Genomic DNA, 25,943 nt, shown 5'->3' on the forward strand with positions numbered 1-25,943 from the left:
AGCATACATTGGTACCAAAACACACATTGGCGCTTGGATTGAATGCATCTTTTCGGCGAAGAGCGTTTGGTAAAAGCAATATTTTCTGCAACGAGCTCGAAAATGCAATCGTTGACATGTGAGAGAAAGCAGCGCTTCGAGCTTCTCCCGCGGTCAACGGCTGCACTCCATCCTGCTCGAGCCATTGTTACGGGCCGGATCAGTAAACGTAAGCTGCCGCTGAGCCGACATTGGTAAATAGGATTGGTTTGGCGATTATTGCAAGCGAACCAATCGCGTCCCCCGGCCCGGACCGGAGCTCCTAGACGCACAGGCAGTATTGTTGTTGATGAAAGAATGATATAAATATATTTCTACCCAAAAAAAAAGGACCAAAAAGCCGGCGAAGGGATCGACGGGTTGTCGACGACCACAAACGCTTGCGCTCGGCCATCGCTGCGCCGGGGGGGTAGCATCATGTAGGAAAATCGTCAATAAATCAATCAACTGGGGCAAAATTTATCGACATTATATGGTGTACACTGTGCATCCCATGCGCTGGAACCATGGGCTGGGGTGTACCTGGGGGGCGGAGCGAGTACGGGTGCCGATCGTTTGCCGCCTTTCGCGCAAAGGCGGGCGGTGACAGTCTTGCTGCGATGATGAGCTTTTCGAGAGCACGCCGAAATGAATGCTCGATTGATGTACTGCCGTTGGCAGGGACGCTTACCGAATGATGATGAGGGGAGGGGGGGGGGGAGGTGGGTGATGTCGGTTCCAGCATGGCGGTACGAGGCTATGAATGGCACCCGGGAGCAGTGCAACCGGGCTGGTTTGCTGTTATGAAAAAGGTTATGCGAGCGCCCAACCATGACCCAACAATGGATTATGTTGCATCCAACGTTTACAGCGGGTGAATCAGTTTTACCAGACAATTCCGGACAGGGTTAAATGTATCTTTCAAAACCCCCCTTTTCGCCCGACAATGAAGCTGGTGCTGCACGTATTGCATAGCTTGGGGCGTAGCGCGGTAAGCACTGCGCGTTGATTTCATTTAGCGCTTTATTTTACTTTATAGGTACCATCCTCACACTCACCCTTCCTTCCAACCCAACACGGACCGTCATCTTGTGCTCGGGTGGTCACCAACACCGAGGGTGCTATAAATTTGCACGATTTTCGATTTAAATCTCAACCCCATCGGCGCTGAGGTTGAACCAGTGCAGAGCAGCTTGAAGGAAGCTTCAGCAAGCTTCACGCTCCTGGTTGACGGCGCTCCAACTTCTCTTTTGAAGCTAGTTTTGAGCAGTAGGAGGATTACGCTTTTGTTCGGTTGCACTATCGAAAGTTAGATCAAATAAACCGAACCGAAGCACGGCGGTGATGGATCATCGATTGCATTTTGCAATCGCTTCTTACCACCCAGCCCGTTTCCGATTAACGTTCCCGTTCCGTGCGGAGAACGGGTTTCTGCAGCGAGCGGTAAAAAAGGAGGGAGTAAGTTCTCTAACGCTCGGATGAAATAAAGGGGGGGGGGAGGCTCCACACACACACACACACGCTCGCTGCACGTAGCCGGCTGGCGGCGGAGAGTTGGAAACAAAGTTCGTAAACTGCAACGCTGCACACTTCTGGCGAACGCTTTGTAGATGAAGTTTCCCAGTCCATATAACACCTGTTTCGGTTTATTAGAGATTAGAGGGATAGAGGCGAGTGCGAGCTGAGCAATAGATGTGTATGAATGTGCAGGGATGTGTGTGGGTGTGGGTAGTTCGTTCAAATCGAATTAAAATTTCAGATAGCACATAATTCATGAGCGGTATGTTTGTGGGGTTTTGGGTGCAGTGCGGAGCGGCAATGAAACACACACGACCAGCCACTCCGCCGTCTCCGGACGATATACACTTAATCTATACGATATGATACACTTGCATCGGGCCGAGCAGGTAATACCACCGGTAAATCCATTTCGATCAACAATTGAGCCATTGTTTTTAGTGAATAGCTTCGCAACAGAAGATGCTCCCACTGCCGCCGGGTGCAAGTGGGAGGCAGCTTTGCTCTGGCTTTTCTTTGCAACAAGCAAGCATTGGGAGGGTTTGTGCGCTCTGTCGTTTCAGAAGCTGCAGCTGCTAGCCGATACGATATGTTTACCATCCTGCCAGAAATCAACACTGCCAGCAGCATACCACACAGCCCTGACCGGGGAGTGTTTTAACGATCGTCCTGTGTGGCGCATCGCAGCAGCAGCAGCAGCGACGACATTGGTTGGGATGTTGTTTTTGCGTTGCCGGGTTCACCTGTACCCTTGGTGGATGAAGTGGATGGAAATTTTCATATCCTTACACTGCTTTACACATCGGTACTTCGGGGGTCTCAACCGTACTGCCACGTAATATCCGTTCGATGAGTGCTTTCCAGGGTTGCCGCTGCGGCTGGGAGTTTGAGGATGAGGATCGGAACGGGCGTGGAGCCGTGTCGTGTCGGATTCAGTCATAAATTCAAATATTTGCTGGATAAATTTAGAAAGCTCATGTACTGGTTGTAGCTCACGCTACGAACGGTACGCCCGCAGCTCTGGGACTAGCTACGGTGGTAGCATGCACACTGTCAGTGCTTCGGTGATGGTTGGGTGCCTTATTGCATTGCAAGGTTTTTGGGCAAAGTCGGATGTTAGAATTTGGTAACGTATTTGAGAGTTTATTGAATATTTGGTATTACTTAATTTTAATGTTTCTCTTGATTTCAATTTTCCACGAAACATTAATCATAAACTAAGGTTTATTGCCACTCCCAGGCAATTACCAAAAAAAGAAAAGTTAAACCATTAAAATCTCTTAAAACGCTTAGTTTGTGCAGCAATTTGCATACTTCACGGCGCATTTGCATACACCGCATTGCAGTAAAGCATTTGTACAAGCTTTTAAGTAACTCGGTGATTGAAGCTACAGCCCTATTAAAATCATCCAACAGAATTTGCTAGCTTCCAGTGTACGAACAGCAGCCGAAACATCAACACTTCAGAATCCACCAGAAGCTTACACAAACAGTCTTAAAAGCGATTAAGCTTCTATTAAGCTTGCTTGTTTACCGAACGTTGCTTTCGCCCCGTTTGCGTTGGGCGTTATTGAGGATGAGAAAGTTTCCCGCAGTAAGCAGGAGCGAGGGAAGGAGAGAGAGAGACGGAGAGACAAAGACAGATGCGTCTGATACGTGCCCCAAACTAGCAAACAAATTCGCTCGTCTCGTCTCGTCCCGGCAGCAAACGCCCGCATTTGGGGCCGATTGTGATTGTGCGAATGAAACTGTAATGAACACTGGATGCATGAGTTATCGCTGCTTAGGTATAAAGTAATTATAATGCACCACTGTTGACCTATGCTTCGGATGGCTGGGCGGGTGCGTTAGGGCCCCGGTGTTTGCACATCGAGATGTGCAGCGGGGCTCGTTTTCTGTTGCATCGTTCATGCTTCGGTGCAACAGAAGAATGTGTGTCTGTGGGTGAGAGTGTGGACGCAGGTGTGCGTGGAACCGGTCGAAGGAAAGCAACTCGTGCACAACTCATGAGTGGCCCGAAGCAGTAGCACCGGCCCAGAAGTGATAGTAGATAAATTACTGTAAATATTTTGCAACGAATGAGAAAGTTTTCCAACATTCAACATACACGCTGGCGTAACACCACCTGTTCATAGCTGGTGTGTTTGATCGCAGACCAAAGCTGCTGTTTCCCCCCCCGGCATATAATTGGTTCTTGTTTACACTGAGTGTCCGTGTGTCTGTGTGTATGAGTGCGCAGCCCGAAACCGCTTTCGGAGGAGCAATTTTCAGGCAACGTTCTTTGAATCGAGCGATGGCACCCACCGGGTGGCTGGTAGCAAACCTTCGCATGGATCGCAGGTGCCGGTACCATGTGTGAGCCGGTTAAAATGGTGCGGAATTATTTATAACTTTGTTTGACCCACAGACGCTCCGCCACTGCCGCTGGACAGCACGCCAAGAGCCTGCGAATGTAGTAAGGCTAAATTTAATTTCCAACTTGCAGCTAGCAGCGTTGATTGGCCCCGAGGCAAAGCGTTTGGATGGGAAGGTTTTACGGAGAAATTAAACCTGTTATCAGGTAATATTTTTTTTCTTTTGGGAAAAGCTAATTTAAGGTGTCAAAATTGGCCTGCGAGGAACAGTCTTGCTTGTACAAAAAAAAAGAAGGATCATGCTAAATTAATGTGAAGCGATGGTGGGTTATTATAGCAGGTGAAAAAAGCTTATTAAATACGGGTAAAGTGTGCCGGTGATTTAAATGACGTTTGATTATCTTTCCCCAACCCTTAGCAGCTCGGACACTTGACTGTGCCGCATGGTCGAGCCGCCCATCGAGTTCATTATAATCGAAGCTCGATCGTAGCGACACTATATTGTGTGAATAAACTGTGCGTGCTGATGTTGATGTGTGTGTGTGTGTGTATGTCAATGGCTCATTGATAGGCTCTATTCGAATAAATTACCCTGTACAGTGTACAGTGTACCAGCGGGGGTAAAAACATAAAAGAAGAGAAATGAAAGGCAAAACATGATGAAAAAAAACCACACGGAACCACCCTCGCCGGGCGTGATTCACGAGCTCGCGGTCAATTTACTCGTTGGCACCCATCACCGAATTGGTGGTCATTTCCTGTCCATCGTTTCCCCTTCTCATCCCTACCCTCTCCACTTGGAGTGGATGCGTGGCACGTAATCATCGATAGTCGTAATTTTTCTGCTAGTCGTGAAATGAATATTCATCATCGGTCAACGGGCGCGAACTGTTTCTCCGGTCTGTGTCTCTGTGTGTGTGTGTGTATGTATGAGTGTGTCTGTGACCGTTTGCTGGAACGATGAACCGCCGGAAATGGACCGACGATGATGATGAACCGAGGCGCGCATATCCTGCGGCTAGGATATTCAGATGATTGAGCCGGCACGGGCTCGGGGTTTCCCGGGCCACCGGGTACGGTTTGGATGGGCTGGACGATAAATTAGATTTTTATTCGATTACCTTTTCAAGAGGGCGACCGGGCCCGGGCTGGGTGTGGGTTTAAGATTCGGGGGAGTTTTTTTTTGTTTGTTTGTTCGGTTTGGTTCACTCTTCAGGACCACTCTACACAGGCACGTAATTTGCGGGAGTTGACGAGATCGTTTGCTTGTTGACATTTTGCCAAGGAAAAAAAAAAAACATAATAATAACGGCCTGATGTGATTTTCATTAAAGTGTGCACCGTGACGACTCATGTGACAGATTGGCCGGGTCGGGTAATTGGGGTGATTGGCCAACTGTCTAAAATAGCGCCACTGGGTATGGGGAATCATGCCGGGCGGGCTGTTTGTCAACCAGTGAAGTGTATGTATTTATTTAGCTTGATTGTATTGGCCCGGTGATGTTGGGACGAGATTCGCTTGGTGTAGCAATTTGGTACGATATAGCGTTCTTGTTCTTTCAATCTGTTTTGCTTTATTTTTGTTCTTGTACCAAATGACCAAACGTTCAGTGACCGATGGAGGCGCCTAGTACCTCACGTAGAAGCTTTGAGGAAGGCTTCCCATCGAATCACTTTCACAACCACCGATTTATTCAAACGGACCCATTAGAAACTTTCAGCTCACCAATGAAAGCCTGCTAATCAATTACGAGCAGTACATGACCGACCGGGTGGGCTCGTACGGGCGGCGGCACCGGTTAGCCGGGCCGAACCTCTGCGCTCATGATCACGGTTTAATGCGCACGCATCGTTATTATGAGCTAAATTACTTTACGACGGCTTGATGGGTCGGAGCCTGCGTGCGATGGGATTAAATTTTCCGCTCAACTGCATTAAATAATAAGCACGCTCAATCTCGATCCGACCAATTAGCTTTTAATCCCAGCAATTGCCGAACGGTTCATCCCGGCCCTGGGGCCGAGTAAGGGAGACGGGTAGCCCGGGTGGTCAGGTTTAATATGCAGCTATTTTTTTAACACCTTTTGCTTGTGTTCTCCACCTCACCCCCCCCCCCCCTCACTCGAGTACACTCCATTCTGGAGAGGAATTGGTTTTGGGCTCGGCAGTCTCGTGTCGTAAAAATGATGGCCGAAGGACCGAACAAAACCAAATCTTCTGCAAAAGTGGCGCAGGAAAAACAACGAGTACAAATGAAGTTGGTAGAGGCGTGAAAATGGCCTGAAGCTTTTTACGGGGCGGGGGAGCGGAGGTTTCCATTTCACTGCCCCGCTTTGGTGCTGCCGTTACTGGCGCTTCACACCGACCAATTATGCCATTAGTATTATCATCGGGCAAATGACGAGACATAAAGCAACATTCATTTGCCTTTGCCGGGTGGGAGGATTTTTGTTTTGCAATCCGTTTCGACGGCCCTGGTGGCCAGATTTTTATGCTCAACATTCCCCTAGACGACCCTTTTGCGATTGCACCGATCTTGTCCGGTGGCCGGGCGTCAGTGGCCTTGGCACCCCGTTGGCGCTACGCTCAATTTCGTTCGTCTGGTCGGCCACTGACACTGTCTGATTTCCATTTCGTGCTGGGAAATGGGTAGGAAAATTCATAGAACGGATAGGCCAGAAGAAAAAAAGAAACCAGATGGAATGATCCAATGTGCGGCTAAACAAAAACACACTTTCGGGCACGGGATGGCTCATCAGTGCGGCCCCTCGAGCGAGCTGCGGTGGCGAGGAAAATCGTAAAAATAAATTACTCCACTCGTAAACATAAAAACACACATTTGCACATTTGTAAGACTATAAAAGCTAATAATGCTGCTGGTGGTGGTGTTGAGGGCGGTGGTTCGGCAAGGCAACGCCGTGGGGTATTACCAATCGGGCGATCTGACTTACTCACGTCCCGCCGTCGGATTGGGAAGCGAGCGATCCCACCGCACGATCGGAAGGAAGTTGGCGCCAATATTTTACGCGTACCCAGCAGCGACAACCTTCTCCCGGTGTGTGTGTGTGTGTGTGTGTGTGTGTGTGTGTGTGTGTGTTTGCCACCTTAATGTATCATCATTTACGTACCATAGCTTACGAACCATCTCGAACCACGGAACCATCGAAACATTGACCGTGAATAGGGAAAATCTCGTGCCGCGTGCGAAAGTCTCTTTTCCGAATTCGAGGCGCAAAGGGGGAGAAAAATTGATTGCCGTTCCATTTGCTTTGGCTGTCTTTCCTGTGGGAAGCCATTATTTTCACGTGTCTGTTCGGGTGTCTATTTTTGTTGTTTGAGGGTATTGTTGTCGTCATTTTTGTTGGTGTCGTTGTTTGCCTGCGCTTGGGCTCCTTCGCAGGGCGTGCGGTCGTTTTTAAAATTGATCCATATTTCGCGGCCCGCGTAGAAGTGAGAACGATAAATGAAATAAAATTTTAACTTCCCCAATAACGGATCGTTATCCGTTTGTCGTTTTATCGTTTGTTTTCGCCCTGCCGCCTCTCCAGGGTGCGCCACCATTTGGCTTCGTTTCGTGCTTGGTTCGTTATCGGAACCGTGTCATCCGAAGCGTTTGTGGCGCGGGGGGTTTTTTTTTGCTGCTCTATATTGCCAACGGAAAAGCTTTATCTTTTGCGTTTCACCTTTTTTTTGTGTGTTCATTTCCTCGCTTACGCTCAATGGTTTCAAACGGCGCTGGTGAATGGTTTTATTCGGTTCATCGAGAAATGGCAGACGAAACGTATAAAATGGAGAATAAAAGTCCAAATTCAGTTGGGCCAGAGAACAAAAAAAAAGTAAAAAAAACACAACCCACCCATTCCCAGCAAACTTGTAGGTCGTTCAATGCGCTGCGGGTGAAGGTGTACTTGAGAAGCGCTGTGTGTGAACGCGCGCGCGCGTTTTTTTTGTACCGTTCGCCGATGCTCAAACGATCGGAAAAGCGGGCGGTCATTAAAAAAATAGTCCACTAAATTTGCACCTAATTCAGCGCGAGAGTGAATATAAATTTTATGGCAGGAGCTTATGGTAGAGTGTGTGCTTTTTTTGTGGGTTGTTGCCTGCCTGCCCTTTGCTAACAACTGCCGGGCGCATTTATGGCACCCAAATTCGATTGCCGCGAAACTGAAGTGCGATGTCCGTGTGGGGTGGGAATGGCTGCGATGGTGGATGTGGTGGGAGTGTTTTGTTCAAAAAGGGAGAGAAAAAAAAACTAAATGCAAAACAGTTGAATAAAAAGAGAGAATAATTTGCATCTCGAAACGAGCCCGAGTTCAATTGGTTTAACAAGTTTTTTGGATAGCGTCGCCCTTTGGCGACGATGTAACCGATCGTGAGTGGTTTCGGTTTAATGAAGAGGTTATCGAAAGTAAACTATGAAGCGATGGAGAAGGAGAGAGAGAGTGTGTGATATAGAGAGAAAATGGATTCAGTAGATGATTAGTTAATGTTAAATAGTAAAAAAGCCACATCAGCTTGAACGAAGCTCGGTGCAACGTGAAAACGTTGTAGGATTCTTATAAGAAAAAGACGCATCAGCTTAATTTTCTATTAAGGAACGAGCAACATTTCACCTTTCAAACAACCGATTTCCGGGAACGGAATCAAACGTCGCTGGAAGGCCAGAGGATAGGTCTCTCAAGCACCAAAAAGGATGGCGCTCCAAAAGCGCGTGTATTTCATTTCATTGTGCCTGTCTGCAGGGAACTTGTTCCCCGAATCGTATTTTCATGGAAGGAAGAATCCATGCTTAGCAACGATACACTCACGAGCGTGTACGGCAATTCAAAGAAACTTTCTACCTTTTGCTACACAAAAGAGTTACAAGTTGCTTTAGCAAATTGTTTATACACTTTTTTGTGTCATCTTTTTTTGAAAAAAAAAACACAAAATTTGCCACACCTTCGCGCGATATATAGAGCCAACGGAACACAAGGGCCTTCAATTGCGCGCGTTATCGAACTGTTGCGAGGTTGATAATTTGCCAACCATAGGCTAAAATCTCTTTCCACCAGCAAGGGCGACATTTATCGGTGCTTTGAGGTTTGAAATGTCGCAACATCGACGCTTATCAAAGCCACATTTTCCGAGCGCGGTATAATGAAATATTTTTTTTTTTTCAAAATTATATCTATTTCTGATGCCCCATGTGCTCCGGTGTGTGGGCTTTGCGGTCCACCCGTCATCCCGGTGGAGCTAGAGCCCATGCGTGTGCCAATAATGAACCCCACGTCAAATGGCCGTAAGCAGCGGTATCGGTTGCTGATCGGTTGATAAAAACCCCGGTTACCCACGGGGCCCCGGGACCAAGGCACAGGACGACGCATGCATAAATTTATTAAGCTGTACGTTTGTGCTGTTAAAATCGGGACGCGTGCAGTCCCAGGGTTTTCCCCGGCAACCAATTGACCCACCGTTATGAGTGCGTTTGTGTGGGGCCATTGTGATAAGGGATTTGCACACCGAAGCTTCCTCTCTTTTGCTCTTTCTTGTTGTTCGCGTACGGCGTTGAGTTATTTTTAGTGGCTCATTAAACTGACAGCGACTTTGCGTGACGCCGTCATGGGGAATGGGAGGGGGAAAAAACAAATCGATAAACAGCGAAACGCAATATTGGCGCATTACTCCGATTGCGGCGATGGAGGCGTAATCTGATTAAGTTTCAATAAATTTACAGGGCTTAGCGTGTACAGGGGGAGGGGAAGGAGGAGGAGGAGGAGGAGGAGGAGGTTGTCATGCGCTATCGTACTATTATTAGTACTATTAAAAGCGTCCCGTTTGTACGCGCCACTCTCGTCGACGGTTCGCTTCGATCATCATTTAACCCGATCGAAAGCTTAAGAACCGTTTCGATACCGTACATAAGCGAGTACCTACAATCCGTGATTGGGAGCCATGTTGCCTTTCCACTCCACTGTCCTGCCCTGTGAGGATGCCTTCGCAATCGCTCCGGGATCATAATTTACCCAGCACTGTGCCGGTGCCATTGTTCGTTCTTGTTATTATTATTTTTTTTGGTTTGTGTTTTGTTCTGTTTTCGGTGGCCACTAATGGGAGATGGAAATCGCGCTGCTGCTGCTGCTGCCCGGTACCTAGACGCGCGGATTCGTGTCAATAGTACGTTAAGGGTCGGGCTGGTTGGGAAATCATATTCCGCAGTACGCGGTCGAACGGATCGCAATATTGTAAATATGTCTGTATGTGTGTGTGTGTGTGTGTGGGGTAGGGTGAGTTGTGTATTATTTATGACCGAACGGTACCACTTTCCCCCGCTCCGGTTAGTGCTTAAGCTTCGGCCAACGGGTGGGATGAAAAATTGAGAAAGAAAAATAAAATCTTTGTAGGGTTTGTAGTTTCGACATGGAGCGCGAACAGAAAAGGTGTACTATAGGTTGCGCAAAAAAATTGATCCAGCACACACACGCACACACCTTCCTACAGTATGCCCTTACGCCATAAAAAAGAAAACATAACATAAACCAAAAAATCGACATGGCGTAATTAAACGGACGGAACAAAAACAAAGGAAAGAAATATAAAAAAAACACACTTTACCTGCGAATGTACTTTAGTAACGAAGTTAAATAATTTAACCCGCTCGAAACACGTCCGTGCTCCTACCGCACGCTGGCGGGGCTGGTGGCATGACGCAAGCGGTGCCGCACCCGAGACATTTTATTTTACCGAATTATTGAATAATTAATCACGCTGCTAATAATAAATAATTTGGATTATTCAACTATTTCAGTTCGGCCAAGTTGGCACCGGTGGGAAGCGAGAGAAAGAGAGAACTGGGAGAATTTGGGTGCGATGGTAGGTGCCAGCCAACAAACTGGCGGCTTATGGCGCCTACCACCCCACGCAATGGGGCCTGCGGAGGTCGCGTTTGAACCCACAATCCAGCGCACGGGCAGATTTGCGCACACATTTACGCTCTTAGTCAAACGGGTAAGCATGGAAACGGAATCGGCTATTGAATCGCGCTTTGGTGGGTGGTGGCAGGGCGGGAGGGTTGGTTCAAAGCGTACATACATATTTGGCGAATTATAATTATCCGTTTATTTGATTAGCAATCGATTCACCGCGCTTGCGAGCGTACCGGGTGAGATAATGTGATTTTTTGTTTATTTATCTGCAAGCAGTGTGTGTGTGTGTGTGTGTGTGTGTGTGTGTGTGTGTGTGTGTGTGCGGTCGTGACACGGGCGTGTGCGTGTGTGAAACCTCAGGTTGGTTGTTTGGTTTGGCAGAGTATATCGCTAGCTGCAGTGCGTTTGAAGTGGGCACCCAGCTGGCAGACGGGTTAGTCGGTGCGTGTGTGTGAGTGAGGATACATTTAATGATGTTCTAGATATGCTGAATGTGGCTAGGGTACAGCCGTGTACGTGTTTAATGAGCTACTCTGTCAAATGTGTAGTGTTTTTGTTTGGTTTTCTTTGCTTTCGCAATGGCACACATACACACTCTCCGCATGCGTTCGTTTGATCAACACGGGTTCAATGTTATTGCAAACATTGATTTCGGGATGGGGTAGCGGAGATGAGGGTTTTTAGGGTTAGGAGTTGGTGAGACGGGCTTCCTCCCTTTCGTTTGCTGCACCATCAGCGACAGTGTTTTGCACTGCAATGCAATAAAGGGTGTACAAGCAAAACAACTCTAGCGCTGATGAGTTGAGTTGAGACAATGATTGTGGCAGAGAGCGAGAGAGAGAGAGAGAGAGAGAGAGAGAGAGAGAGAAAGAGAGAGAAAGGGCAGTGTTTGGGGAATGGGTCACTTTGTTGCCCGAGTGTTTGTTGCGGCCCTTTGGTACACTAAAGCGTTGGAGCTGCGATTGCCCTTTGTTTGGACGGAGTTTTTACGCCTGCGGTTTTTGTAACTCCTGTAGGATAAAGTGTTTAAGCAGGACGATAGTGACGAGCCGCTTAGAAGAGAATTGTTTTCAAGGGCAGACATTGTGTGCCCGAAAGTATTGCCAGTTGAAGGTGCCCGTTATTATGCGATTAATATGGGCTCAATATTTTCCATGGTAGTGAAAGCATTTTAATTTGTTTGGAAATTGCAAGAACACTGTTATCGATTTGTGTTCAATCAATAGAAAACTGCGCAATTGCATTGGCCAATATAACTCATTCACGGAATAGTGATGCATCACTTTCCCTCCAGAGCTTAATTCATTAGGACTTTACCGTATCCTATACTGTACTATTCATTCAACTATATTTCGCCAAAGCTCGCCACAAACGCTGCCAGTTTACACACCCACCAGAAGCAGCCTTTGCTGGGTGTGGCCTAGAAACAATAGGGGCAGCTTATTTACCATGCCAGCTTAAGGTATAATCTACTTCTCAGCACCATTGTCCACGGCTAAGCGAACACCCCGCAGGAGGCGCTTTGAAGCTGTACAAACTAGAAAACCCGGGTCCGCGGCAAAATATTCTCTATGGAGTTTTCCGACCAGCACCTGGACGCATGGACGCAAAATCCTCCCAACGGCTCACCATTAAAACCTTTCCAAAGCTTCCCTCTAGGGATTAAATCTAATACAATATAATGGTATTAATTAAGATTAAACCACTCTTTACAACTACCCCGTCGCTGGGTAGTTGGCCAGCCGAGCGTTGTTGTCTAGAGCAAGTGCAAACCATCTGCATTGTCGCGCGCGGATGTGTGTGTGTGTGTGTGTGTGTGTGTGTGTGTGTGTGTGCCTGTGCTATCAATCCTCTTACTTTCTCGCGCTCTCAGCTTCATCCAGGAAAAAAAAACTCCAGTTTTCCCAGTGTATAATTTCTTCGCTGCTCAATCACAATACCCGGCAGCAACTACGCCTGTTGGCGGAAGTGTTAACGAGCTGCCTGTCCGAGCCGATACCATCCACTTACGCTGGCCCGTTTTGTGCTCCAGTGCTAGATGGAGCTCTCTTTTTTCTCTATGACGGCGCGAGGAAGAGAGATTGCGAGGGGAAACTTTTGTAAAATTTCATTACAGCTACACCGGTTCGTGCAATGCATCTTGGCCCTTGAATGCTAGTGGGTTTGTTTCCACTGCTGGCGATGCAGAAAGACAAAATAAGCCTCCCCGCGCGAAGTGGCATCAGAGATCTTGTTGGGAAAATTTGAAATTGTAGTTGAACAGCCGAGGTAAGAGATTCCTATGCCGCGAATGTTCTCAAGCTATGAAACCAGGTCGTGAACAACGTGCACTACTCCACATTTAACAGAAGAAAAAATCATATCTGCTGTCCGATACAATGCTATTGTGGGCATATGGTATGCCACACAAACCGAGTGAACAAAAATCCACAGCGTTTCAGTTGAACTCGACGACTGCAACCATCAGTCTGAATGGAACTCACCTGAGGTGCGATTTATTATTTTTATTGCATTGAAAAGCATGCGGCATGAACGTGCCAAAGCTTTTGTGGTGTGAAAGGGGTAGGTAAAATAGCGCGATGATGATGTAGAGTAGATATGTTGGCCCGGTGAGCGCCATCGTTAACTATCTAACTATCGCGGCATTACATCGCTAGGGGCCATTGCAAAAGTGCTTGAGCTGCTTGTTTATGAACCGTTACTGGCCTCTGCCCGCAATTACATCAGCCCGAATCAGCACGGATTTGTCCCTAACAGATCAACAACCACAAACCTTATGCAATTCGTCAGTAGCTGCCATAAATCCATTGATGCTTGCCTTCAAGTAGATGTCATTTACACCGATTTAAAAGCCGCCTTCGATAGGATATCTCACGTCATATTACTAGCAAAATTCGACAGACTTGGCCTCCCAGATCCCCTAGTTGCTTGGCTGAGATCATACCTAATGGGCCGCACTAATTCCGTTAGGATGGGGCTCCATTTATCTAGATCCCTCCGTGCTTCTTCTGGCGTCCCTCAAGGCAGCAATCTGGGACCTTTACTATTTGTTCTTTATATAAATGATGTCTCCACGATCTTTCCTGCGGATAATCACCTGCTCTATGCGGACGACACCAAAATCCAAAATACCAAAATACACGCTAAACGGGCAAACTTTCCAGAGAGTCGATTGTGTCAAGGACTTGGGTGTTTTCGTCGACGCGAGACTCACGTTTGAGCAACACCTTGATCACGTTGTGACAAGATGCAGTCAATTGTTAGGTTTAGTCGTTAACATGACTCGCGAGCTCTCTGATCCAATCTGCACCAAAACTCTTTATTGTGCTCTTATTCGATCAGTGCTGGAGTATGGCAGCGTTGTGTGGTGGCCCTCCTCTGCTCGGGGGCTTGCGCGCTTGCAGTCCATCCAGCGTAGGGCTACCCGTTTCGCGCTCCGTTCGTGGGGCAGCAACAACGACTACACAACAAGGTGTTTGTTCCAACTCGACGACCGAATACGAAATGCTGGGCTGGCTTTTATCGTTGGGCTTCTCAATGGTAGCATCGATTGTCCACAGCTCTCGTCGATACAGCTGTACGTGCCCGCAAGAACTCTCCGCCCTCGGGCGATGCTGGCCATCGCAGAGACAAGGACCGCCTTCGCCTCCCGAGACCCGTTTTTGCGTATATGTCTTGCTCTGAATGCGGAATCTGATGCGTATGAGCCCGGCATGACGATGGCAAATGTGTTGAGTCGCATTAATTTACTTCGCGCCTCTTGCCAGAATCTTTAGCGTGCTTGTAATTGTTATTGTTGTTATTATTGTGTTATTGTAAAGCGTGTGACTATTTATGTTATATTCTTATTGTACCCTTACATATATCGAGAGGGCTTTTGAGGTCCGTCGATCATTCAATAAATATACAAATATATGCCGCTGCATGTTACACAAGCAAGATGTAGTGTTTGTGTCTTGTTTTGTTCTAGCTAACTAACCGCATTGCTACGTTCTGATGCGCTTTTACTCAGCTAGTGAGGTACTTTCTTTGCTGTCAACGGCTGTAAACCGCTCAAGTGCCTGTGCTGCAATGTATGACGCCTTGAATCAACCATCAGAGCAGTCGCTCTTACCTGTCTGCTTTTCTGCCGCCTTGAGGGTGTACGCCTGCAGCAGGATAGGTTCGCTGCGGCCGCGCATGTTCGTGGCGTAGATGACGATCTTGAGCAGCAGCCCGGCGTCCAGCCCGTTCACGGTGAAGATTGGCAGCTTGGAGGACACGTTGGCGAGCAGGGCGTGCGACTGCAGGTCGTAGATTTCCATCACGAACCACTGCCGTTGGCCACCGTCGAAGCCTGGGGGGGAAGTGAGAAATGGAGAAATACAAAAAGGTGAGAATACAAAAAGAAGCTATATGAAGCATTGGTCCGGAAGGATGAAAGCCTCTTGAACAATTATCTGGTTCGGTTAAGCTACAAAATAAGCTCGCAAAATGTGTTTCGCACCTCTAAAACAAAGCTTGCCTTCATTGCAATAGAACCAGATGCATTCTGGCCGAGAGATGGTACGTCAGGCTTGTACGTAATCCCTGGAATAGGAGATTGTGCGTACCGAAAGAAAAAAAAAAAACACACACACACGCACAAGCTGCTGGTTGGAAATGAATTTAATGACCAAATGAAATGGTTCGTTTCACTCGGCTGCAAAAAGCTATTTTTCCTAGTTGTTTGTCGCCCCAAGGCCGTGCCGGCCATTCAATAAATCCGTTGCTTCTGGCACACCGCCTGCCGCATGAACAACCGCACTACGCGTGTGTTTTTGTGATGAGCTGTCATTTTGAGGTTCTGTTTTGTAACGTATCAATTTGCTCGCCCACGCAAGTGAACCAAAAAAGGGGCAAACGGTTGACTCGTGAGAGCAATGTTATTTTGCTTTCCCCTTGCTGCACTCCCATGTACGCCCATGGCCGCATGCAAACAGCCAGCTGCTTCGGGCGGACGGATTATTGTGACGGTATCTGTAACAATGTTGTTGTAGCCCGCATAATGGCTCGCGATTGAGTACGGGGTTTTGCAACAATGAACCGGAGCTAACTGTTTTTTCCTTTGAATCATACAAAAAGTGCAATGCAAATGCATTTAGATGCGGGAGTGTTTTTGAGCGTTTTTTGTTTGCTTTTGTTTTTCCACTCAACCATGTGATACAATGTTACCGTGCTGTTTTAAGTTTTTGTTCCATTTCGAATCCGTTTCCACGTCCCAATTGCGTGTACAGCTAGGGAGCTGATTCAATCTGTATGGAATTTACAGTGGATCAGCTGTACTGGATTTTGTTCACTGGTGTGATTTGAAAGTTAAAGTGTCTTTAATTTGGTTTTAGCATACAAAAAGGGCACAAAAAGCAATGATATTGATCATCATATTCAGAGGATTATGTAAATAAGTTACAGTCAATTCTAAAATTGAGTTACTACACCGATCACCATCAGTTGCTGATTGGTTGTTAAAGGTACGCAACCAACTGATAAGTCTTTGCAGGATAAAGAATATAACACAAATGAACAATTAATTAAAACAAAAATGAACAATTTTGTTGTCATGGGTGTACCTTCACCCGCACTGAAATGGTGAAACTGCGCTTCAAATATTAGTAATCCATAAATTAGCAGCTAAAATATTTGTGCTCGATCAGTTGAACACCGCGATAGCCAAAACATTGAAGCAACTTCGTTCAGAAGCGTCAAAGCGATCAAAGAACGACACTCCGTAGAGTCTAAAACGGACTTTGTGCGGCAGTTTGTGGACGTTTTGTAAGCCTGTTCCTTGCAGCTATAACATCTTGTCACTTTTAGAAAACAATCGGAGCATCGACAGCAAGCTCGGTTCCGAATGGCCTACGACCCTGTGCGATAACAAGCTCCAAAGGACGCTGAAGATGAAGACTAAGGAAAAATGCGGCTACATCGCCGCGTGCGCTTGGCTGGGAATTCGATGCAACCGGACAAACAGTGCAACAGTGTCTGCAAAAGATGTACTCCAACAATTTTCCATCAATCCAAAACTGAGGAGGAATTGATAACAATCGAAGATAGAACATTAAAACATGCCTGAAAAAAGTCCATTTGTTCAATGCGGTTCTTATTACCAAAATAATGTTTATGATGTTTATGTTTATTAAATATAGTTGTTTTGACTCTTGGGCTACGAAAATGGTATTTATGTTGGGGTAAATGTCTGAATAGACCGTGCTCCCATACGTAGGGCTGACTATCCTGCTATGGTAACAATAACTCACTGAAAGCCAAGCTCGTTTCACTAGTGGGTACAGAGGCAGGCCTTGACCGACAGCGGTTGTTGTGCCAAAGAAGAAGAAGAAATGTCTCTCATTTCATACACACGTAAAACACACACACACGTATACTCAACACAGTACTGTCCCCTTAATTAAAAAAAGAAAATATTCCGTTTTTCTCACCCTGCTCATTGCTTGTTTTGTTTCCCTTTTCTCGTTTCCTTTCTCTTGGTACGACATTAACTAAACCGTCCAGCAAGCGCACGGCTTACCACTGAGTCAGCTGAGCATCGTGCTTGGCTGCATTGGGTATCGTTACTCTAAACTCGTAACAAAATGGCTGCTGTGCAGCGAGGAAGGGTGAAGGTTCGACTTGGTGGCATTCTAGACGTTAATTTTATTTGTTGAATTCCAGCGCACAACAAACCCACCCCGCAAACAAGGGAACGAAGTAGGGGGCACCGTTGCATCCTTCAGCCATCCGCCAGTGGGTGGATGAGAGCGCTCTAAAGAGTTTGTGGTAATTCGATGACTTTACAGTAAATTAAAACTGTCATGAGATGCGACGTTTGAATGAGATATTCGCACAGTGCAGTGTGCGGCCCCGGGCACTTGTGGGGCGAGCCATAGTTTTTTTCCATACAGCAGCTCCGGGGCACTATCCCTGGGCTCCTTTCTTGTGCTGTGTGCCGCACTTGTGAATCCGCGCGACTAGGCATTGGTTTGGGGACTGAGGCGAAGCGAAGAAGCACCGGTGGAAGACAAACATCGTGTCTGGGATCGCTTAAGGATTCGTTCACTTCCTCGGAACGTATTTCGAGGTGGATGAAAAGTTCAGGTAGTTCACAGGTATGGCAACGTCAAGACCAGCAGCAGCAGCCAAGAACTTTGAACCACTTTAATGATGTGCCGCCATCATTTAGCTGGTTGAGGTTTCTGGCGCTGCTTTTCGGTGTTGGTTTGCTTTTTGCTTTTGGGTGGGTTGGGGTTTCTTCTTTACCTTCCTCCTGATCACATCTTCATCTTTTCCATGGATGCGGGGATGACAGTTTACGGTGGTTCTTGCGTGTGTGTGTGTGTGGACAACTTGGCTGGGCGTCGCCTGGGTACGGGGTAACAAGTCGGTAATGGTATTTGAGGAACGTTTGGAGCGAAGTTTATGTGGGTTGCTGTGCAGGAGCAGCAGGAGCAGGAGCAAGAGCTAGTGTAGCAGGAGCAGTGAACAGCGAGTGTTTCCCGTTTACGTGCACCCGTTTGCCCGTGAAGGGTTCGGGTTTTCGAGTGTTGCTTGCCCTGCAATGGACGCCGCCCATTTCCATGCCGGTGGCTGATAAGGAATGTGAAAATTTAATTTACCAAGCAATGAGTGTGTATGTATGTGAGAGCATATTTGGCTGCCGGTGCAGGAGGACGGATGTAACGAGACAAATACTTTAAACGTTAGTTGAAAGTTACGCTTAACGACCGATGAGTAGAAATCGTTTACGCCGCAAAAGAGCAATTTTTAATGGAAAATTGCATTGAACGTCGCATTGATTTTTTCCTGTTATATTGAATACTTCATTGCTTTCGGTGTGCATTTATAAAATACTGAGCCATAACCTGCTCAGTAGAAAACAACGCTCTAATGGGTGCCACATTGCTTCGGCGAACTGAATCACCGCTCGGGCGGTGGTCTGCGTGTTTCCAATATCAAGTGGAGCGTTTGGGCATTTATTCCCCTGCACATGTTTACACCCGGGCAACAACAATTACCAGGAAGCTAATGTGTGCCCCGACCAGCCTACCCTCCCCCTTCGCCGAAGGGGTATGTAAAAGTGTATACGAAGAAATTTTCCGCCAAACCCACGGAGACCATGGCAATCAATCGAGGGAATCGGTTTTATTGCACCATTAGGCACCTGCACCCCGTGCGGAGAAATTGTGTACGGCGTTCATTGCTGCCCTTTGCCAGCGCGGGCAGGAGGTGAAGAAGCAGGCTCGGTCAGCTATCGAGAAGGGAGAAGGCCACACTGCCCGTAATGGTGGACGCGTGCGCCATCCGAAAGGTTGAACCATAAAGAGAAAGAGTTGCCACCCTTGGGAGTAACGGGTGTTAATTCCTCGCCATCGACATTCGTCGTGATGGATGGCTTCGGTCGCTAATGGTACGCACCGAAGCTCAACACGTTTGCTTCCCTTCCCTCCTTGGTGAGTTTCATTGGTGACTGTAGGAATTGTACTGGTGTGCTTTCTGGTCCGTTCCTTCCCGACAGTCGGGGGAAACATTGGACTGGAGGTTCTAAAAATCTAATCGCAGGATCCAACATCCAACACAGCCATCCAAAAGTGAAAGAGCAAGAGAGACAGAGAGAGAGAGAGAAAGAGAGAAAGAGAAGCGGCCACATGTTAAGGACGAGTGTCGCACCATCCCACACCGTAGTTCGTTATCGCTCGTTCGTGGATCGGGCGACGCCTTCGGGAGTTTCGTTTTGGTTGCGTGCGCTCAACGTATCGTCTGCCGCGTTTCGTCGGGGCGCTCCCCGGGTTCTGCCTACCGCACTGCCAACAAGGATTCGAATGTACTCGGCCAGCGGGACACAATTCGTAGGTTCGGTGGCACTTCAACACCTCGGCCACTTCACCAAAGTCATTTGCTGCTGGATCCCCCAGCTCCCACTTCCAATGGTTCAAGCGACGGCACCATCATGCCACGGTCCACGGTCATGGTTTGCGATGGAAGTAATAAAAGTCCTTCTGGATCCATGGATAGCGTGTGTGTGTGTGTGCGTGTCGTACCTTTATTGGTTGAAGGTAGAGACGAGGCAGAGGTGGTTTGCCTTGCTTTTTTTTTGCGCGCGACCTCGGTTTAAGGTTGCTCCAGTCGGTGGTGACCTAAGCCGGGTTAATTATGTGCGTGCGTGAGCGTGTGTGTGTGTGTGTGTGGTACGAATGGAGGGGAGAGTCGTATTGATTAAAGTTAATTTCTCCTGTGACCTTGACAGCATAGCACGAGGATTTTTTTTCTTCATTTCGATGTAATGCCCACCAACAGAAGCCGGGTTATCGGTTGGTGCGGCAAAAACCTTAGTGTCCCACAGTGGAAGCCACTGTGCGATAGGTACGGGGCAACCCTTCAGCCATTCCCGTGCTCGCAGAACGCTTCGGCTGAGCCCGTTCAAGATTAACGCTCCGCGGCAAAGAAAGCATGTGTTTGACCTTTGCTCTCACCGCGAAGGGCAAAACATGTGTTAACGGGACGTGTTAATCGGGAAAATGGTAGGAATTTGGGAAGAACGTCGACAGGATGGCTTGTTTGATTGTGGGTAGGGAGCTACATGATTCGAGCGTGCCATTCCGGCTTAATGTCGTGTTCTATTTCTTTTACAACAAGCTACGTTGGAGCGAAAAGAAAATAAAAACCCGCAGAGCTCGTTAGTAATGAAAAGGACAACAATTTTTATTTGCAGTCGCACTCATCATACACACGATTGATGGAAACAAGTGAACATGCAAAACCGGGATGTACTTTTCAGTGTGTGTAGCTCTGCAGGCCAATGGACGTGTCCGCTCTGCCATGTCCAGTCATACATATCCATTGCAACTTAATTGAATGGCTTCCGCCCATACTGCCCATCTGGGTGGTGCAAAATAAATGAATCAATGTAAAACATCGAGCCATCAACCACCGGCACCGTCATCATCAACAACAACGACATCATCGTTTTCTGATTGATGCATTCCTGATGGTACCGCCTGATGGGGACGAATGGAGCAGTTCGCCTCAGGGCTTGACCACACCATTCAAGACATGGCGACCGAGCTGGGCTGTGAGGTGTGTCCAGTGGCCAGCACCATTCCGAATCGATGTATAGTCATTCCGGACCGGTCCATTTCACCAACCTAAACCACTTCCTCGCAAGGACCTCACACAGACCAGGGGTGCGCGCGTGTTCGGATGATGATGGTAAAGGTTCAGTTAATCCATTGTCCACACATAACTCGATTCGGAAGCGGGAGTGGCTCCGATAATGTGTGTGTGTGTGTGTGTGTGCAATAAACTGAAGCTGATGAGATAAACAAATGATGGTGAAATAATTACCTTCGGCACAGTCGACCTCCAGCGACTCGGACGTCTGGTTGACGAGCGAACAGTTGTACGGCATCTCGGGCTTGCCGGCCGCAATCAGATGAAACACGCACGGTTCCTTCTGCTGGCCGACCACATTGTCCGCCCAGCACATGATCGTACCGTAGTCGAGCTCCTAGAGTGTCGGTGGGGGAGAGAAAGCGAGAGAGAGAGAGAGAGTTAGAGAGAACGCGGGTGTGTGGGCACATTAGTGGGACGATGAGTTCGATGCGAGACTGTGGGAGATGAAATAATAAATGCGTGATTTATGGGCGTTTCATTATGCTGACTGCTTAATAAGGACTGTCGCTATTGCTGCCATTGTTTTTGGCGAGTGGCATTATCGAGTGACTGGGGAGGGGGGGTGGGGGGTGGGAAGAGGGATGGAACTAAAATGTCGGACGCAGTTTCGCAGTGCCGGTGCCAGCCATGTGGCTTGTTGCTGGCGAACGAGCGTGAACAATAATCGCTTGCTGGTTTGTTTGGCCACCGAGGCCGGCAAGCGCCTCCCCCCCGTAATTACTATCCTGCCCCAAATCCGGCAAAGCGTGTGCGGGCTGCGAGCTGGCTAGTGTGGTTATGATTTGCTGCCGCGAGGTCATGTTTACATGACAGAACTGTGCGCGCAGAGCTAGGCGGGAGTGGCGCTGGCCTATCTTAGGCGTAGCTCGCTTTCGATCGCTCCGGGAGCGTGTGTGTTTGCGTTCGCCTGCTCGCACCGGATGCACACGGTGCCGCACGTAAAGTAATGCTGCACCAGCAGCCAGCCGACGCGTTCCGTTACGACTGGCCAGACAAAATATTTGTGTTTTGTGCCTGTGCGCTGTGTCGTACGGTTTACGGTCGATGGGTTCAGCTCGCTTTTTGCAAACAGCACCCAGTCGGCGGGAGGGTTTACTTTCAGGTGAATCACATACACGCGCAGCACAAACAGCAACTCATCGGCAACAAGCTGATCAAACAATGCACAGTGTCCAGCGTCGGCAGTTAATGTAGCGCCCGTGGGGCATCCAGGGCACCGAGCGAAGTTTATTCAGCGCGCTCTACACGCAACGCTACTACGAGGTGTGTGTGTGTGCTTTGTTTTGGTATGCGTTTAGAAAACATTGCCTGTAGACAAACAAAAACGCGAAACCACCCAAACAGTTGGAGTACTGCTCCCACTGGAAGGACACTCATCGCCGGCACAACCATCAGTGCATCAGTAGGCGCGGGCATACTTGGAAAAGGGGCCAACGTATGCATGGGGAGAATTGAGCCTGGTAAATCTATTAGTTTGAAGGTTTGGTGTGTGGGCTTTTGAGTAAGTTGGCCATGCTTTGCACGAGTTAGAATAAGTGTTTTAGTGTACCGAATAGGGTAGGGCTGAGTTACAGACAGCAGCGATCAATTAAACCGATTAATGTTACTGTTTACTTGACCTGCCTGTATCCGTAGCGTAGCCGTGCGATGTTCAGTTTGGAACCTTCCCATCAGCATGGATTAAACTGTATTTATGCGAAAGAAGTAACGGCAGAACGGTAATATTATGATCAACCTGTTATTAAAAACAAAACCAAAAAAACATTGAGCTCACTGTTTCACCTCAGTGTGCCACAGTGTGAGTCATTACCACGTCCAATAAACAGACTTATTTTACGCGCTTGTTCATTTGACAGTTTTAATGCCCTCCACGCCACACGTGCGAAAGCCACGCGGGACCCAGTTCGTAACTGAATTATGCCTGTAACGTAATCCAATTTCGACACGAACCACACATAATAGATTTAATTGGAATAATTCAAAATAACCGCATTGGCAATCGGTACCGCTCGATCGAGCCGCGGACACTACTTTGACGAAGGTTTGCAAACAAATGGGTAAAACACGGACAGCATAGCCTCCAAAAACAAAACAAAAAAACACACAAAAACTCTACATCGAACCCACACCCGGATGGATGGATGCCGTTTCGATCAGCATGATAATAAATAACGAGCTTAATTGCATTAAGTGGTTGTGAGGCAACGTAAACCATCGAATCGAACGGACTATTAATCGCTGCAAATGCCACCGCAGCCCTCCGCATTGCTCTTTTGCTCCCCCCTCCCCCTCTCTTTCGTTCCCACGCTTCTTGCAGCCCCAAAAGTATGGACCCTGCGCCAAGCTTGATCTCATTTTAATTTTCCAATCCCTCCACAACCCCCCTTTCCCCCGGCGATTCATCAAAAGGGCGAGAGGACAAAAAAAAAGGGAGCAATCGACTGAACAGTGCCAAAGTGTTGTACACGTGATTTATGAGCACGATAATTGAATTCAGCACACAGTTTTTTTTTGTTTGTTTCCTCCGACCCAACCCAACACGAAACCGACCGACGGGTCTGACCGGGCCACTTATCGGCGCGCGCTCGTGTGTGTGTGTGTACATACAGAAGGGGTTTGTGAAGGTGTTACAGGGGCGCGCGCCGGGGCCGTGGCGTAAATCAAACAAACGCAAACCAATCTCGCAAACGGCACTCGGATTGCGGGAACGCTTCGACCGGGTCAATGTATTATGTGTTGCGCGGTACGGAATAACATGGACAACAATAAAAGCCCCCTCTAAAGAGCACAATAATGGGCAAAATACAGAGGAAAAAAAAAATAAGAAGGAACCGTTAAGACACCGCTCCAAAGGCAGGTTGGCAAAAGTGGAAATTATTTTTCAATTACAGCACCCAGCTGAAGCGGGCAAATTATCTTTTTTTTCCCCGCCGCCGTCGAACGTGTTGCCGTTGATTAATAAATTCTTCACGTGCCGAACTGGGAACTGTTGGCACGAACTGATCGTTGCTGGCCGTGTGCGGGTGTTTTGTTTGCAAACACAATAATTAATCAAGCGTCGGTGGTGAGAAATTATAAACTCACATTTGACTGCCGGCATGTCAGTGCTGATGGGAGCCGGAGCGTTTGTTGGCTGCTCGGGGTCACCCGTCTGACAGTGAAATGAGCGGTGAGCGATTTGTTTTGCTAAACGGTCAAACAGCGTCGTGATGGCAAGCGAACGGCAGGAACGCGATGCACCCGACACTGCGCTGACAGGACACGGGGCGGTGTACCGCGCGAACAAGAGACGGGCAGAGTGGGCCGGCTGGCGCCCCGTGTTTAATCTGACAGGCAAACAGCAGCATTATGTTCAGCAACCGATTGCGATTGCTTTCCGTTCGAAGGATGGAAGGGTTTAGAGTTTTTTTTTTGCAATTTGCCAACGTTACTCAGAACGTCAAGCAGTCTCTGTCGTCCCGTGTAGCTCCGGATGATGTAAGCCCTTCTTGAGGGCTTACAGGAGACAAATGATAGAACCACAAAACGATTCGACCTTTGACCCAACGGGGAGAAGTAGCACAGCAGTGGGCAGATGGCAGAGCGATGAACCGCAGCAGAACGCGATCCATCCAGCAACCGCTCTTCAATCACAGCACGAAACGGACGGCACACCTGGGCGCCAACTCGTGACTGGGCGCAGGAGAGAGAGAGAGCGGCCAAAGCCAGCCATAATGGTGGCCAAATTATGATTGATCGAGCAAAGGTGCTTGAGTGGGCGCCACTCTGTGCGCGCGGGCGCAGGGTTGGCTTACAATCCCCTTACGAGCTTGTTGCGTGCCCGATGTGCTGTGGTGGCCGCAGCCGGTTTCGGGAGAAATTTTCTAAAGAGCAATTAATATCGATAACGCCACTGGCACAGGAAGAAAATGACGAAGTAACGTCGCACTGTGACCTTGTTTGCTCCATTCGTCAAAAGTCGTTCTATTTGCGTGTTTGGCGGTCGGTCTTGCTGCTGATCACATCACGAGGGTTCCCTGCGGACGGAACGGCACGTTGGAGGCTGGTGTGGAGATTCGAGTGAGCAGGAATGAATGCTACCGTTGGTGGCTTCAGCAGTTGACGGGGTCTGTTTGAGCCTGGACCTGGATGATTAGTGTGCGTTAAAAGCTTTGACGAGAACCGCAGTACGCACGCTGTGTCAACTCATAATGAGCTGTAAAGCATCGTAGGAGATTAAAGCAAGTTCAAAAGCATCCTTTTGTAGCTCAAGCTACCAAGCTAGTGAAAATATAATAACACGAAAACACTTCAGGCCACTACACCACAACAACTTTCTTCTCTGAAAGATGAACAGTTGCTTTAAATACTGGGACAAAGTAATATTAAAATAATTTCAGCAATGTAGCATGAAATCTGAAGTTGTGACAAGACATTTGAGAACCATTTTTGGAATAATTACGGTCAAAATGGACAAGTTTGAGAGCAAAACAAATCATCGCGTGTGGATCTAGTTTGACTACAACGGATATAAAGCTTTAAAACGGACGGACTCTCTGTCATGGCGCAGGATGAAAATCGACAATCTTGAGATGTTTTGAGATATTTGAGTTACCAATTGTTGATTTGCAGATGGCAACAAATAACCTTAAGAGTACATAAGAGTAACAGGAAGCCAGATGGATAAACCAGCCATTAGAATGGAGAAAGCTTTATTCTGTTATTCTTACGACATGCTTAAGATGCACCTCACAAAACGTAAAAGTCTTGCCAAGTCTTGGACCATTTCTGTGTTCAATCAAATTAAAGAAGTGGAACTGATACGACCTCTTTCGGAAATAGATAAGTGAGCCTATAGCTCATCAAAGATTGATTTTTTTTAAATAATGGCCTTAAGCATCTATTAGCAACTCCACCTAACTGGCTGGAGTTGCGTACGTGAGTTATTTCCAAAGCTTAAATTCGACATGGTGGCTGTATTTATATT

The 25,943-nt window shown here is 47.7% G+C and overlaps 1 protein-coding gene across 6 annotated transcripts in view; it reads right to left on the reverse strand.

The window, feature by feature from the left end:
• LOC120948514 (hemicentin-1) overlaps window positions 1-25,943 on the reverse strand; it is a 194,028-nt gene that overhangs the window by 17,995 nt on the left and 150,090 nt on the right. For all 6 annotated transcript variants that reach the window (XR_005750957.2, XM_040364925.2, XM_040364927.2 and 3 more), the window contains 2 exons: window positions 21,149-21,311; window positions 14,910-15,131 (listed from right to left, as the gene is read on the reverse strand). Coding sequence is in view for 5 of the 6 variants with exons in the window: in XM_040364925.2 (XP_040220859.2) it covers window positions 14,910-15,131; window positions 21,149-21,311 (385 nt within the window). In the remaining variant the exon portion in view is untranslated. The remainder of the gene's footprint in view (window positions 1-14,909; window positions 15,132-21,148; window positions 21,312-25,943) is intronic.

The sequence above is a fragment of the Anopheles coluzzii genome, chromosome 2 (assembly GCF_943734685.1).
Source record: "Anopheles coluzzii chromosome 2, AcolN3, whole genome shotgun sequence".
In the NCBI taxonomy this organism is placed as follows: domain Eukaryota; kingdom Metazoa; phylum Arthropoda; class Insecta; order Diptera; family Culicidae; genus Anopheles; species Anopheles coluzzii.